This window comes from Hyla sarda, chromosome 7 (assembly GCF_029499605.1).
Source record: "Hyla sarda isolate aHylSar1 chromosome 7, aHylSar1.hap1, whole genome shotgun sequence".
NCBI lineage: Eukaryota > Metazoa > Chordata > Amphibia > Anura > Hylidae > Hyla > Hyla sarda.
In genome coordinates, this window is record NC_079195.1 from 220,785,725 (window position 1) to 220,802,513 (window position 16,789).

The following is a 16,789-nucleotide window of genomic DNA, read 5'->3' on the forward strand; positions in this document are numbered from 1 at the left end:
ACTGTGCCTGTGCGGATGTCTGCCTCTGCCTTCTCCTTCTCTGCTGTGGCCTTCTTGGACTCCGGATCTGCAGGAAATTTTATTTTGGCCTCTCTCGTCAACAGGTTCAACATCCCGGTGACCAGTCTCGCCAGACCCCTCTACATCAATTGTGTAAACAATGAAAGATTGGACTGTACCATACGTTTCCGCACGGAGCCCCTTCTAATGTGCATCGGATCTCATCACGAGAGGATTGAACTTTTGGTCCTCCCCAATTGCACTTCTGAAATTCTCCTTGGACTTCCCTGGCTTCAACTTCATTCCCCAACCCTGGATTGGTCCACTGGGGAGATCAGGAGTTGGGGGCCCTCTTGTTCCAAGGACTGCCTAAAACCGGTTCCCAGTAACCCTTGCCGTGACTCTGTGGTTCCTCCTGTAACCGGTCTCCCTAAGGCCTATATGGACTTTGCGGACGTTTTTTGCAAAAAACAAGCTGAAACTCTACCTCCTCACAGGCCTTATGATTGTCCTATTGACCTTCTCCCGGGCACTACTCCACCCCGGGGCAGAATCTATCCTCTGTCCGTCCCAGAGACTCTTGCCATGTCTGAATACGTCCAGGAAAATTTAAAAAAGGGCTTTATCCGTAAATCCTCCTCTCCTGCCGGAGCCGGATTTTTCTTTGTGTCCAAAAAAGATGGCTCTCTACGTCCTTGCATTGACTACCGCGGTCTTAATAAAATCACGGTTAAGAACCGCTACCCCCTACCCCTCATCTCTGAACTCTTTGATCGCCTCCAAGGTGCCCACATTTTTACCAAACTGGACTTAAGAGGTGCTTATAATCTCATCCGCATCAGAGAGGGGGATGAATGGAAAACGGCATTTAACACCAGAGATGGACACTTTGAGTATCTGGTCATGCCCTTTGGCCTGTGCAACGCCCCTGCCGTCTTCCAAGACTTTGTTAATGAAATTTTTCGTGATCTCCTATACTCCTGTGTTGTTGTATATCTGGACGATATCCTGATTTTTTCTGCCAATCTAGAAGAACACCGCCAGCATGTCCGTATGGTTCTTCAGAGACTTCGTGACAATCAACTCTATGCCTAAATAGAGAAATGTCTGTTTGAATGCCAATCTCTTCCTTTCCTAGGATACTTGGTCTCTGGCCAGGGACTACAAATGGATCCAGACAAACTCTCTGCCGTCTTAGATTGGCCACGCCCCTCCGGACTCCGTGCCATCCAACGTTTTTTGGGGTTCGCCAATTATTACAGGCAATTTATTCCACATTTTTCTACCGTTGTGGCTCCTATTGTGGCTTTAACCAAAAAAAATGCCGATCCCAAGTCTTGGCCTCCTCAAGCGGAAGGAGCCTTTAAACAGCTCAAGTCTGCCTTTTCTTCGGCTCCCGTGCTCTCCAGACCTGACCCATCTAAACCCTTCCTATTGGAGGTTGATGCCTCCTCAGTGGGAGCTGGAGCTGTCCTTCTACAAAAAAACTCTTCCGGGCATGCTGTTACTTGTGGTTTTTTTTCTAGGACCTTCTCTCCGGCGGAGAGGAACTACTCCATCGGGGATCGAGAGCTTCTAGCCATTAAATTAGCACTTGAGGAATGGAGGCATCTGCTGGAGGGATCAAGATTTCCAGTTATTATTTACACCGATCACAAAAACCTCTCCTACCTCCAGTCTGCCCAACGGCTGAATCCTCGTCAGGCCAGGTGGTCTCTGTTCTTTGCCCGATTTAATTTTGAAATTCACTTTCGGCCTGCCGATAAGAACATTAGGGCCGATGCTCTCTCTCGTTCCTCAGATGCTTCTGAAGTTGAACTCTCTCCTCAACACATCATTCCTCCTGACTGCCTGATTTCCACTTCTCCAGCCTCCATCAGGCAAACTCCTCCAGGAAAGACCTTTGTTTCTCCACGCCAACGCCTCGGAATCCTCAAATGGGGTCACTCCTCCCATCTCGCAGGTCATGCGGGCATCAAGAAATCTGTGCAACTCATCTCTCGCTTCTATTGGTGGCCGACTCTAGAGACTGATGTGGTGGACTTTGTGCGAGCCTGCACTATCTGTGCCCGGGATAAGACTCCTCGCCAGAAGCCCGCTGGTTTTCTTCATCCTCTGCCTGTCCCCGAACAGCCTTGGTCTCTGATTGGTATGGATTTTATTACTGACTTACCCCCATCCCATGGCAACACTGTTATTTGGGTGGTCGTTGATCGATTCTCCAAAATGGCACATTTCATCCCTCTTCCTGGTCTTCCTTCAGCGCCTCAGTTGGCTAAACAATTTTTTGTACACATTTTTCGTCTTCACGGGTTGCCTACGCAGATCGTCTCGGATAGAGGCGTCCAATTCGCGTCTAAATTCTGGAGGGCTCTCTGTAAACAACTCAAGATTAAATTAAATTTTTCTTCTGCATATCATCCTCAATCCAATGGACAAGTAGAAAGAATTAACCAGGTCTTGGGTGATTATTTACGACATTTTGTTTCCTCCCGCCAGGATGACTGGGCAGATCTTCTACCTTGGGCCGAATTCTCGTATAATTTCAGAGTCTCTGAATCTTCCTCCAAATCCCCATTTTTCGTGGTGTACGGCCGTCACCCTCTTCCTCCCCTCCCTACCCCCTTGCCCTCTGGTCTGCCCGCTGTGGATGAAATTTCTCGTGATCTTTCCATCATATGGAGAGAGACCCAAAATTCTCTCTTACAGGCTTCTTCACGCATGAAGAAATTCGCGGATAAGAAAAGAAGAGCTCCTCCCATTTTTTCCCCTGGAGACAAGGTATGGCTCTCCGCTAAATATGTCCGCTTCCGTGTCCCTAGCTATAAGTTGGGACCACGCTATCTTGGTCCTTTCAAAATTTTGCGCCAGATTAATCCTGTCTCTTACAAACTTTTTCTTCCTCCTTCTCTTCGTATTCCTAATGCCTTTCACGTTTCTCTTCTTAAACCACTTATCATTAACCGTTTCTCTCCCAAATCTGTTCCTCCCACTCCTGTCTCCGGCTCCTCGGACATCTTCTCCGTCAAAGAGATTTTAGCATCTAAAAAGGTCAGAGGGAAAACCTTCTTTTTAGTGGATTGGGAGGGTTGTGGTCCAGAAGAGAGGTCCTGGGAACCTGAGGACAATATCCTGGACAAAAGTCTGGTCCTCAGGTTCTCAGGCTCCAAGAAGAGGGGGAGACCCAAGGGGGGGGGTACTGTTACGCCGAGCGCTCCGGGTCCCCGCTCCTCCCCGGAGCGCTCGCTACACTCTCCTCACTGCAGCGCTCCGGTCAGTTCCACTGACCCGGGGCGCTGCGATACCGCCTCCAGCCGGGATGCGATTCGCGATGCGGGTAGCGCCCGCTCGCGATGCGCACCCCGGCTCCCGTACCTGACTCGCTCTCCGTCAGTCCTGTCCCGGCGCGCGCGGCCCCGCTCCCTAGGGCGCGCGCGCGCCGGGTCTTTGCGATTTAAAGGGCCACTGCGCCGCTGATTGGCGCAGTGGTTCCAATTAGTGTTATCACCTGTGCACTTCCCTATATCACCTCACTTCCCCTTCACTCCCTCGCCGGATCTTGTTGCCATCGTGCCAGTGAAAGCGTTTCCTTGTGTGTTCCTAGCCTGTGTTCCAGACCTCCTGCCGTTGCCCCTGACTACGATCCTTGCTGCCTGCCCCGACCTTCTGCTACGTCCGACCTTGCTTCTGTCTACTCCCTTGTACCGCGCCTATCTTCAGCAGCCAGAGAGGTTGAGCCGTTGCTAGTGGATACGACCTGGTCACTACCGCCGCAGCAAGACCATCCCGCTTTGCGGCGGGCTCTGGTGAAAACCAGTAGTGACTTAGAACCGATCCACTAGCACGGTCCACGCCAATCCCTCTCTGGCACAGAGGATCCACTACCTGCCAGCCGGCATCGTGACAATACTCCACCACAGAAGTCTCAGGGACATGTAGACCCCCTTCCCATTCCCCTCTTACTAAATCTAGGGGTCCCCGCACTTTGCGACCATATAATAACTCAAAGGGTGAGAAACCTGTTGGCTCTTGTGGTACCTCCCTGTAAGCAGATAACAGATGGGGTAAATACTTTTCCCAGTCTCTGCCCTCCGATTCTACAAATGTTTTTAGCATTTGTTTCAAGGTGCCATTGTTACCGGACACTCTGTCCAACCAATGTAGAGGGTTGTGATCAGTTATGACAGTAAAATCCCTGCTATACAGGTAGGGCTGTAATTTTTGCAAAGCCCAGACCACAGCTAGACATTCCTTCTCTATGACCGCATAGGCTACTCCCAAATGTGCTGCCAGGGGGGTCTCATGGGCCAACCTCAGCAGCTCTTTCCTGTACTGCCTAGGAACCACTAACGGCCTTTCTCCCTCCTGGGCCCCTAGCATGCCTTTCGAAAGGGACTCCCAGTACAAGATATCATTTTCCCAATATCCCCGATGCCCATCTGTGTCAACGCCTGTATGTTCAGCACGTTGTCTCATCCCTTCAAGGGAAGGGTCACTGTGCAGAGCTTCCCGGAAATGCTCATTTCCCTCCCCCCATCTTGTGGCATCAGGGAGCACATTTCCCCCAGATGAACTAGCATCTCCACCTTCCTCTGCTGGGGCTTGCAAGTCACACAGCTTGCCCCTTGCATCACCATTCTCCCTTCCTTTTAAAGCTGCAGCCCTGGCACGCTGCTGACGCGTTACCACTGCCACCATTGGTATGCCTCCCTGGGGGTTACCTTCCTTCCCCTCAGTTCCAGACATAACAATACAGGCATCATACCCAGGGCTATCACTCCTTCCCTCCTCCTCCTTAGGCTCACAGGATTGGGACATATCACTCACTGCTGGTCCCTCATCCTTACATGTCACCAGGGGCACACCAACCCCTCCCCCTAGCCCATCTCCACTAGGTTTTGCATTGGCAATGCATTGTCACCACATTTTACAATACACCCCATTTCACTTTTGGAAAACATTACTGGTTCAGTCACAGATAAACAATTATCAATCCCCTGCACTCCCTCCCAGTTACCACATTTCGCAGTGTCCCCAAAGTCTCGCACAGTACCTCAGAATGAACAGGGCTCTCTCCTAGCCCTTCCAGTGTGCAGGTAGTGTCCTCTGGAGCATAATGACAGAGCATCCGACCCAAATCATTCCCCAGCAGAACATTAACAGGGATGTCCTCAGAGACCCCCACCTCCCGCAAACCCTTGCCTGTACCCCAATCCAGGTACACACGGGCCATGGGCACAGCAGGCCGCACACCTCCAATTCCTTTTAATGCCATGGTTCTTCCAGGGATGATGTCCTCTGTATCCACCACTTCAGGCCGCACCAAGGTAAAGGAGGCTCCAGAATCTCGTTACCCCACTGTCACCCAGTCACCCACAGTTACACTCTGCAGGTTATCCGCTCTTTTCTCCACCGCTCCGGACACCAGAAGAACGGCTGTGTGACCTCCAGCTACTGGTGGAGAATTCTTTTTGTTGGGGCAAGTGGCACTCAGGTGCCCAATATTGTTGCATCTGTAACATCGGCGGGTGTCCCCCTGACCCAATGTGGCTCCTGTTGCTTTTGGGAATGATGGCAAGAATTTCCCGGCTGACCTGGTGGTGCTTTGTGGTTGTGTGGCTCCCCTCCAGGTACTTGCTCCAGCTTGTGCAGATCCACGCTTTGCTGTTGGTGCCCAGTTGTTGGCAAAGTCATCTCCTAGTTCTGCTGCTTCCATTGCTGTCTTGGGCTTGCGGTCCAAAATCCACTCTCTGGCTTCGAAGCTCCGTGTTTGGAGAAACTGATCCAGGACCATCAAGTCCTCCAGGGCCTCATAGGTAGTGACTTGTAGGCCCCCAGTCCATTGCCTGAATACAGTCCTTAGCTGACCTGCATGTTGAGTGCAGCTTTCTGTGGCGCTTTGTTGCAAAATCCGAAACTTTTTCCAATAAGTCTCTGGAGTCAGATTAAAACTTTTGAGCAGGGCAGATTTTATTGCCTCATAGTCCTGGTCACTCTCAGAGGGAAGCGAAGCAAACACATCCAGAGCTTTCCCTCGCAGCCGTGGGGTTAGATATCGTCCCCACTGTTCCTTAGGTAGATGGAACTGCCGGCAAACCTTTTCAAATCCCCTCAGGAACACATCCAGATCACCATCTTTCTCCAACATGGGGAAATGTTCCAAGCGGGGTTTGTGGTCTCCTTGATCCTGCACATCACTCCGTGCGGATAAAGTATCGCCTCTCAGCCTCAGAACCTCCAGTTCATGCCTCCGCTGGGCCTCTCTCTCTGCCGCCTCTCTCTCTGCAGCTCGTGCCTCTCTCTCAGCAGTTTGGTACTGGAGAAGCAGTTGGAGTTTCTTATTGGCATCCACATTCCCAAGGTGTTGTAAGGCAGTCCGCATATAAGAGTCCAAGGCCTCATGTGGAGTACTGTCCTGATGGGGAGTAATGTTGTATTCCCCAGGAGATATCAGTCCTTGGATGGCAGTTCCAGCTGTAGGACTTTGTCTCATGTCACTCAGCTCTTCTGCACGGGCATCATACTCCACAAGATCAGCAATAAGTTGTTCCTTGTTCTTTCCTGCAGTAGGGATGTCCTTTTCTTGGCACATTAGCTCCAGTGCAGGCTTGGACTGCTTGCGATATGCCTCCATATTTCCGAGATGAGACAGAGGAGGTAAAACAGGAGATGGGGAGGACAGAACTGTCTTGCACTCTTTTTGTATGTCCTTTAAACCAGCACTGAGTTCTGTCTTTGGGATTTACACACAAGAAGATGTATGCAATTTCTTTTTAGTGCTAAGAAAATCCAGCAAGCAGTAAAAATCTCTAAATATGTCCCGACGCTGCCACCAGTTCACGATCACACCCTATCGGTCCAGCTAAGACGCTAGAGAGAGTGTGATGGTGCAAGGGTTAAAGCCACCAGACCTCTGGGTATCCACTACTAATCCCAGCAAGTCACCAAATTAACCCTTAGATAAACGTGTTAACACCAGAGCTGCCTTCAGAAAGGTGAGCTCATATATTTAGAGATCAAAGACCAGAGCTGATTAATTAAACATTTAATCTGATAAAAGGTATCGCAGTGCTAAATATATAAAAATAAACAAATGACATACAGTTACAAAAATAGGAAAGAGTTTAGCAAGACAAGTTCAGAAAACAAAAGATGAAGTTCTTACAGCAGGATGGTATAGGCGTCCTTGTCAGTGAGATTCCAGCTCTTGTCAGCCTTTTGCACAGCATTGAACACCCTGAGTCTAGCATTGTTAAGTATTATATATCTGCCTTTTTGGAGGGACTTCATTCCCCCCTCCCCTCTGATCCCACCAGGGGGCATCTCTGTTCCTGGCCCTCTTATCTGGTTGATTATATGATGGGACCAGAGTGCCCTTACATCCTGCTGCTTCAAAAAGGCCTCTGATTTCAAAGGAGATACAAACAAACAGCCAGACCCCCAATAAAATGCAATACACAAAAGGATACACAGTCTGAATTACCTCTCACCCATGTCTTGGATAATCCATCACACACAGTTCTAATTTATAATACACATATAGAATTTTAATAATCAGGCCTTGGGCCTGACAGATACGTGTTCAGGGGATGGACTCCTCTATAAAGCATTAGGTCATGATTGTTATGACTGCACATTGATCAATAGCCCCGATCTCCTAAACTGAAAGACAACACATTTTGTAGTTTGATTTTTTTTGCATTTTTTTAAGCTTCTTCTGAGTTTTCACCAACAGATTTATTGTTACTGTTGTGTTTTTCTAATTTTGCACTAAAACTGACAAAACAGCGCAGTAAACATACATGGGGCATGGCTTTTGTTGTTTTCATGTGTGCCAAGATATTTACTGTTTTACCAAAATTTTTGGTGCAAATTGGCTCTGATTTACTGTTTTCTTCCCGACTGTTTTTTTTATTATGGGATTGTGCATCAGCATCTATTTACTAAAGCATTTACATGAAAAAAGCTGAAAAAGCTTTAAATGTTTCACACCAAATAGGTCAGTGTTTCCCAACCAGGGTGCCTCCAGCTGTTGCAAATCTACAACTCCCAGCATGCCTGGACAGCCACAGGGCTTCTTTTGCCCCATGTGAACTGTCTCTCTTCTATAGTGTCTTTCAACCAGGTTGACTCCAGTACTTGTGTAACTAAAATTCCCAGCATGCCCGGAACACCTTTGTCTGTGTGGGCATGCTGGGAGTTATAATTTTGCAACATCTGGAGCCACACTAATTGGAAAAAAAACACTACTATATAAGCTGCTACATTTTTCTGATACAGAGCTCCAAATCCACTGCATAGACATCGTATATGACATGCTGGCTTCCTGCAGCTGCCACTAGGGGGAGCTTAAGAGCTTTCTGAAGACAGAGCATTATCCTTTTCCTTTATAACAGTGTTTTCCAACCAAAGTGCTTCCACCTGTTGTAAAACTACAATTCCCAGCATGACCGCAAAAGCCAAATGCTTGGATTTGTAGTTTTGCAACAGGTGGAGGCACACTGGTTAGGAAACACTGCTCTATAAGCTGTTCCATTTTCTAAATCCACTGTATGGACATCATTCATAAGATGCTGGCTACCTGCAGCTGCCACTAGGGGGAGCTCAAGAACTTGGTGAAGACAGTGCATTATCCATTTACTCTAAAGCAGTGTTTCCTAGAAAGGGTGCCCCCAGATGTTGCAAAACTAAAACTCCCTACAACTATATCTCCCAACAACGCCTTTGGCTGTCCAGGCATGCTGGGAGTTGAAGTTTTGCAACAGCTGGAAGCATACTGGTTGAAAAACACTGCTATATAAGTTTTTACTGCTACATTTTACTTAATAAACAGCTCCAAATCCACTGTATAGACATAATTTATAACACGCTGGCAACCTGCAGCTGCCACTAGGGGGAGATCAAGAGCTTGGTGAAGACAGAGCATTATCCTTTTACTCTAAAGCAGTGTTTCCCAACCATGGTGCCTCCAGCAAAACTACAACTCCCAGCATCCCCTAACAATCAGAGACATCAGGTTTCCCAACCAGGGTGCCTCCGGCTGTTGCAAAACTACAACTCCCAGCACCCCCTATCAATCATATACATCACTGTTTGCCAACCAGGGTGCCTCCAGCTGTTGCAAAACTACAACTCCCAGCATCCCCTATCCATCAGATACATCAGTGTTTCCCAACCAGAGTGCCTACAGCTGTTGCAAAACTACAACCCCCAGCATCCCCTATTAATCATATACATCAGTGTTTCCCAACCAGGGTGAATCCAGCTGTTGAAAAACTACAACTCACAGCATCCCCTATCAATCATATACATCAGTGTTTCCCAACCAGGGTGCCTCCAGCTGTTGCAAAACTACAACTCCCAGCATCCCCTATTAATCAGATACATCAGTGTTTCCCAACCAGAGTGCCTCCGGCTGTTGCAAAACTACAACTCCCAGCATCCCCTATTAATCAGATACGTCAGTGTTTCCCAACCAGGGTGCCTCCAGCTCTTGCAAAACTACAACTCCCAGCATCCCCTATTAATCAAATACATCAGTGTTTCCCAACCAGGGTGCCACCGGCTGTTGCAAAACTACAACTCCCAGCATGCCCGGACAGCCTTCGGCTGTCCGGGCATGCTGGGAGTTGTTGTTTTGCAACAGCTGGAGGCATCCAGGTTTGGAAACACTTCCCTTATGTGTAAAGATTTAAAAAAAAAAAAACAATCTCGACAAATCTGGGGCAATATTTAGTATTTGGGTCAGATAATTCATACAATGCTCGGCTCGTGATTTTTTGGACTCCGCATGCCAATTGTATATAATTCTGTACGGATCAAACTGATCCGTGATCAGAGGCAGAGCAGGGTTCAAGCGTGCACAAGAGACGTCTCCCCGGCTGCGGCGGCGGCGGCTTTGTGCGGTAGTACCTGCGAGAGCGCGAGTATGAAAGGTCACCATGCGCTTCTAACAAAGTGAGATGAAGTGATGGAGCCAGGCGAGCGGGGGCTGCAGGACTCCGCATCACAGAAAGCTTCTAACAATAAAGTTTCCAGACATCAGAATACGGAAGTTTTGTGAGAGAATTAAATAATGTAACCTTTAAAAAATTCCAATCTTATCAAAAGATTGTGCAAAAAGTGTCTGAGCCTTAGAGGAAAGAGAGGACGAAAGGTCAGAGGATGACCATAGGAAGTAACCGAGATTTTATCTATTTCCCTTATTACTTGTTAAAGTATATTCTTCTACATAGCAGCAGTATTATAGTAGTTATATTCTTGTATATAGGAGCAGTATTATAGTAGTTATATTCTTGTATATAGGAGCAGTATTATAGTAGTTATATTCTTGTATATAGGAGCAGTATTATAGTAGTTATATTCTTGTATATAGGAGCAGTATTATAGTAGTTATATTCTTGTATATAGGAGCAGTATTATAGTAGTTATATTCTTGTATATAGGAGACAGTATTATAGTAGTTATATTCTTGTATATAGGAGCAGTATTATAGTAGTTATATTCTTGTATATAGGAGCAGTATTATAGTAGTTATATTCTTGTATATAGGAGCAGTATTATAGTAGTTATATTCTTGTATATAGGAGCGGTATTATAGTAGTTATATTCTTGTATATAGGAGCAGTATTATAGTAGTTATATTCTTGTATATAGGAGCAGTATTATAGTAGTTATATTCTTGTATATAGGAGCAGTATTATAGTAGTTATATACTTGTATATAGGAGCAGTATTATAGTAGTTATATTCTTGTATATAGGAGCAGTATTATAGTAGTTATATTCTTGTATATAGGAGCAGTATTATAGTAGTTATATTCTTGTATATAAGAGCAGTATTATATTAGTTATATTCTTGTATATAGGAGCAGTATTATAGTAGTTATATTCTTGTATATAGGAGCAGTATTATAGTAGTTATATTCTTGTATATAAGAGCAGTATTATAGTAGTTATATTCTTGTATATAGGAGCAGTATTATAGTAATTATATTCTTGTATATAGGAGCAGTATTACACTAGTTATATTCTTGTATATTGGGGGCAGTATTATAGTAGTTATATTCTTGTATATAGGAGGCAGTATTATAGTAGTTATATTCTTGTATATAGGAGGCAGTATTATAGTGGTTATATTCTTGTATATAGGAGCAGTATTATAGTAGTTATATTCTTGTATATTGGGGGCAGTATTATAGTAGTTATATTCTTGTATATAGGAGGCAGTATTATAGTAGTTATATTCTTGTATATAGGAGCAGTATTATAGTAGTTATATTCCTGTATATAGGAGGCAGTATTATAGTAGTCATATTCTTATATATAGGAGCAGTATTATAGTAGTTATATTCTTGTATATAGTAGCAGTATTATAGTAGTTATATTCTTGTATATAGTAGCAGTATTATAGTAGTTATATTCTTGTATATAGGAGGCAGTATTATAGTAGTTATATTCTTGTATATAGGAGCAGTATTATAGTAGTGATATTCTTGTATATAGTAGCAGTATTATAGTAGTTATATTCTTGTATATAGGAGCAGTATTATAGTAGTTATATTATATTTTAGATACAGGGTCAATTTTCAGGATTGAGGTACAGTAAAATGTCATTCTCAGCATTCAGCGATTCATTTAATATTGCTTAAAAACCTGTTGCCATAGAAACTTTCCACTCAGAATCCTAAATCTGAAGATCTGTCATGTCTATAAAGGAAATCCAAATATCACATCTAGGAGCTTCTGTCACCTGTACACTGAGATGGAAATGTCTCATACATTGTCTATTTACTCCTGTACTTTAGTCATTATGGAACAATAATGATTCCTCCGATCACAAAACTGATAATCGACATGAGATAATGTCACGACTTTCGTTGTAGATTTTATTTTGCCGTTTTTGTTATTGCTGCATTGTTTATTGAAGAATAAATGATTTGTTTAATTTCCTCCTAGTAAAATATTCTAATCAAATATAAATGTGAAAACATATAAAGATCTAAAAGAGCATTAAAGGGGTATTCCAGGCAAAAACTTTTTTTTATATATCAACTGGCAGATTTGTAAATTACTTCTATTAAAAAATCTTAATCCTTCCAATAGTTATTAGCTTCTGAAGTTTTCTGTCTAACTGCTCAATGATGATGTCACGTCCCGGGAGCTGTGCATGATGGGAGAATATCCCCATAGGAGCTGGACAGCTCCCGGGACGTGAGTCATCAGAAAGCAGTTAGACAGAAAACAGCAATTCAACTTCAGAAGCTAATAACTATTGGAAGGATTAAGATTTTTTAATAGAAGTAGCTTACAAATCTGTTTAACTTTCCGGAGCCAGTTGATATATATAAAAAAGTTTTTGCCTGGAATACCCCTTTAACATTACGAGGCAGTAAAAGAACGTGAAAAAGCTGAGTTTACAAGGGTCGATATCAAAAGACACAACTATAAAGGTATAGAAGAGCTACACTGGTCAGGGTTTAATGAAGATTATGAAAAATGTTACAGACCTTCTAAGAGTCATATACTGTATTACACTGCACAAAACTTGGCTCCTCAACAGCATATTAGTCAACAATCCAAATGTAGCCAGTGCAATAATATAACTACTATAATACTGCTCCTATATACAAGAATATAACTACTATAATACTGCTCCTATATACAAGAATATAACTACTATAATACTGCCTCCTATATACAAAAATATAACTACTATAATACTGCTCCTATATACAAGAATATAACTACTATAATACTGCCCCCTATATACAAGAATATAACTACTATAATACTGCCCCCTATATACAAGAATATAACTACTATAATACTGCCCCCTATATACAAGAATATGACTACTATAATACTGCTCCTATATATAAAAATATAACTAATATAATACTGCTCCTATATACAAGAATATAACTACTATAATACTGTTCCTATATACAAGAATTTAACTACTATAATACTGCTCCTATATACAAGAATATAACTACTATAATACAGCCTTCTATATACAAGAATATAACTACTATAATACTGCTCCTATATACAAGAATATAACTACTATAATACTGTTCCTATATACAAGAATATAACTACTATAATACTGCTCCTATATACAAGAATATAACTACTATTATACAGCCTTCTATATACAAGAATATAACTACTATAATACTGCTCCTATATACAAGAATATAACTACTATAATACAGCCTTCTATATACAAGAATATAACTACTATAATACTTCCTCCTATATACAAGAATTTAACTACTATAATACTGCTCCTATATACAAGAGTATAACTACTATAATACTTCCTCCTATATACAAGAATATAACTACTATAATACTGCTCCTATATACAAGAATATAACTACTATAATACAGCTCCTATATACAAGAATATAACTATTATAATACTGCTCCCATATACAAGAATATAACTACTATAATACAGCCTTCTATATACAAGAATATAACTACTATAATACTGCTCCTATATACAAGAGTATAACTACTATAATACTGCTTCTATATACAAGAATATAACTACTATAATACTTCCTCCTATATACAGGAATATAACTACTATAATACTGCTCCTATATACAAGAATATAACTACTATAACACTGCTCCTATATACAAGAATATAACTACTATAATTCTGCTCCTATATACAAGAATATAACTACTATAATACTGCTCCTATATACAAGAATATAACTACTATAATACTGCCTCCTATATACAAGAATATAACTACTATAATACTGCCTCCTATATACAAGAATATAACTACTATAATACTGCCTCCTATATACAGGAATATAACTACTATAATACTGTTCCTATATACAAGAATATAACTACTATAATACTGCTCCTATATACAAGAATATAACTACTATAATACTGCTCCTATATAGAAGAATATAACTACTATAATACTGCTCCTATATAGAAGAATATAACTACTATAATACTGCTCCTATATACAAGAATATAACTACTATAATACTGCCCCTATATACAAGAATATAACTACTATAATACTGCTCCTATATACAAGAATATAACTACTATAATACTGCCTCCTATATACAAGAATATAACTACTATAATACTGCCTCCTATATACAAGAATATAACTACTATAATACTGCCCCTATATACAAGAATATAACTACTATAATACTTCCTCCTATGTACAAGAATATATTGGTCCCTAATGAAATCAACTAAATGGAGGTCTTTAGGGAATCCTGTGGTGCAGATCGATACGTTCCGTCTCCCCGCAGTGTCAGGCGGCTCCGGGTTCTGTGATGCTGTACATAGCGCCCCCTTCAAACTTTCTAATCTTTCCAATTGCGTCTCTGATAAATGAGTCTAATAAAACAAGAGAAGAGGCGGCGGCCGGAGAAGCGTCTTAATCTCATTAATCTTCTTGCGGGTCGCACTGTAAATAGAATATCCTCAAACAGAAATGGGAAATTGATTAGATGCTCGTGCTACATCATGTCTATCACGGAAGATGAATTATAAAGGGGGTCACCGGCAAGGTCACCAAACAAACTGTCCAAAAACGTCCCTCTATACCACTTGCTCAATTAGCAGAGTTCTTGCTCTAAAACAGTGTTTCCCAACCAGTGTGTCTCCAGCAGTTGCAAAAATACAACTCCCAGCATGCCCAGACAATCAAAGCTGTATTCATTCCCTGTCTGCTCCTTTGCGCTGTGCATAATCTAATGTCATCCAGTTAGAGCCAAGGTTATTCAATATGAGAGTTTTACTAGATTGCTCCAGTTCGTTGTCCTAGTATAGTGTGCCTCCAAAGGTTACAAAACTACAACTCCCAGCATGCCCAGACAGCCAAAGGCCAAAGCCAGAAGTGTATTAAAAAAGAATGGGAAATCTAAGGGAAGATATTACACTACTCCTTCCTGCTGGATCCACTTCTGATTTTGGATCAAAAACTTTACTGACAGTATTCCCAAAAAATCGCCAGAAAAAAACCCTGTGTGAAAACCTAATCTAACACACCTCTCTGCAGAGAGTCTCCCGGCCACAGGCTTCACCCTTATCCCGAGCACAACCCTATGTATGTGAATACAGCTCTGCTTTAGATCTCTACTCACAAGATGGCCGCCAGCACCGTTGCGCAGGAAATAAGTTGCTACCAGCAAAGACAGAAAAATTTTACAAATAAAAGATAAATGGCTGTAATATTCCGACTTACTTTGGTAATGTTTTCAAATGATTTTCTCTTAGCTCCAATATCCGCAATTTGCTGAGTCTGCAGAAGAGAGAACGTGAGATACAACCACATGATGGTATAAAGGAAGCTTCCAAATACAACAAGATTGGGAACAATAGTAAATAGATAGATAGATGGATATGAGATGGATAGATGGATATGAGATAGATAGATATGAGACAGATAGATATGAGATAGATAGATATGAGATAGACAGATAGATATGAGAGAGATAGATAGATATGAGATAGATAGATAGATATGAGAGAGATAGATATGAGATAGATAGATAGATATGAGATAGATAGATAGATATGAGATAGATAGATATGAGATAGATAGATAGATATGAGATAGATAGATAGATATGAGACAGATAGATATGAGATAGATAGATATGAGATAGACAGATAGATATGAGAGAGATAGATAGATAGATATGAGATAGATAGATAGATATGAGAGAGATAGATAGATAGATATGAGATAGATAGATAGATATGAGATAGATAGATATGAGATAGATAGATATGAGATAGATAGATAGATAGATAGATAGATAGATATGAGATAGATAGATAGATATGAGATAGATAGATAGATATGAGATAGATAGATATGAGATAGATAGATAGATATGAGATAGATAGATAGATAGATATGAGATAGATAGATATGAGATAGATACATAGATAGATATGAGATAGATAGATAGATATGAGATAGATAGATATGAGATAGATATATAGATATGAGATAGATAGATATGAGATAGATAGATAGATATGAGATAGATAGATAGATAGATAGATAGATATGAGATAGATAGATATATAGATATGAGATAGATAGATATGAGATAGATAGATAGATAGATTATGAGATAGATAGATATGAGATAGATAGATAGATATGAGATAGATAGATATGAGATAGATAGATAGATTATGAGATAGATAGATATGAGATAGATAGATAGATATGAGATAGATATGAGATAGATAGATATATAGATATGAGATAGATAGATATGAGATAGATAGATAGATAGATAGATTATGAGATAGATAGATATGAGATAGATAGATATGAGATAGATAGATATGAGATAGATAGATAGATAGATAGATTATGAGATAGATACAGTGGGGATCAAAAGTTTGGGCACCCCAGGTAAAAGTTTGTATTAATGTGCATAAAGAAGCCAAGAAAAGATGGAAAAATCTCCAAAAGGCATCAAATTACAGATTAGACATTCTTATAATATGTCAATAATAGTTAGATTTTATTTCCATCATTTACACTTTCAAAATAACAGAAAACAAAAAAATGGCGTCTGCAAAGGTTTGGGCACCCTGCAGAGTTAATATCTTGTACTGCCCCCTTTGGCAAGTATCACAGCTTGTAAACACTTTTTGTAGCAGCCAAGAGTCTTTCAATTCTTGTTTGAGGTATCTTTGCCCATTCTTTCTTGCAAAAGTCTTCCAGTTCTTTGAGATTTCTGGGCTGTCTGTCACGCACTGC

General features: G+C 41.6%; 1 protein-coding gene across 7 annotated transcripts in view; it reads right to left on the minus strand.

The window, feature by feature from the left end:
- LRRC7 (leucine rich repeat containing 7) overlaps nt 1–16,789 on the minus strand; it is a 262,845-nt gene that overhangs the window by 115,605 nt on the left and 130,451 nt on the right. For all 7 annotated transcript variants that reach the window (XM_056532752.1, XM_056532755.1, XM_056532754.1 and 4 more), the window contains exon 7: nt 15,248–15,304. In XM_056532752.1, coding sequence (XP_056388727.1) covers nt 15,248–15,304 — 57 coding nt within the window. The remainder of the gene's footprint in view (nt 1–15,247; nt 15,305–16,789) is intronic.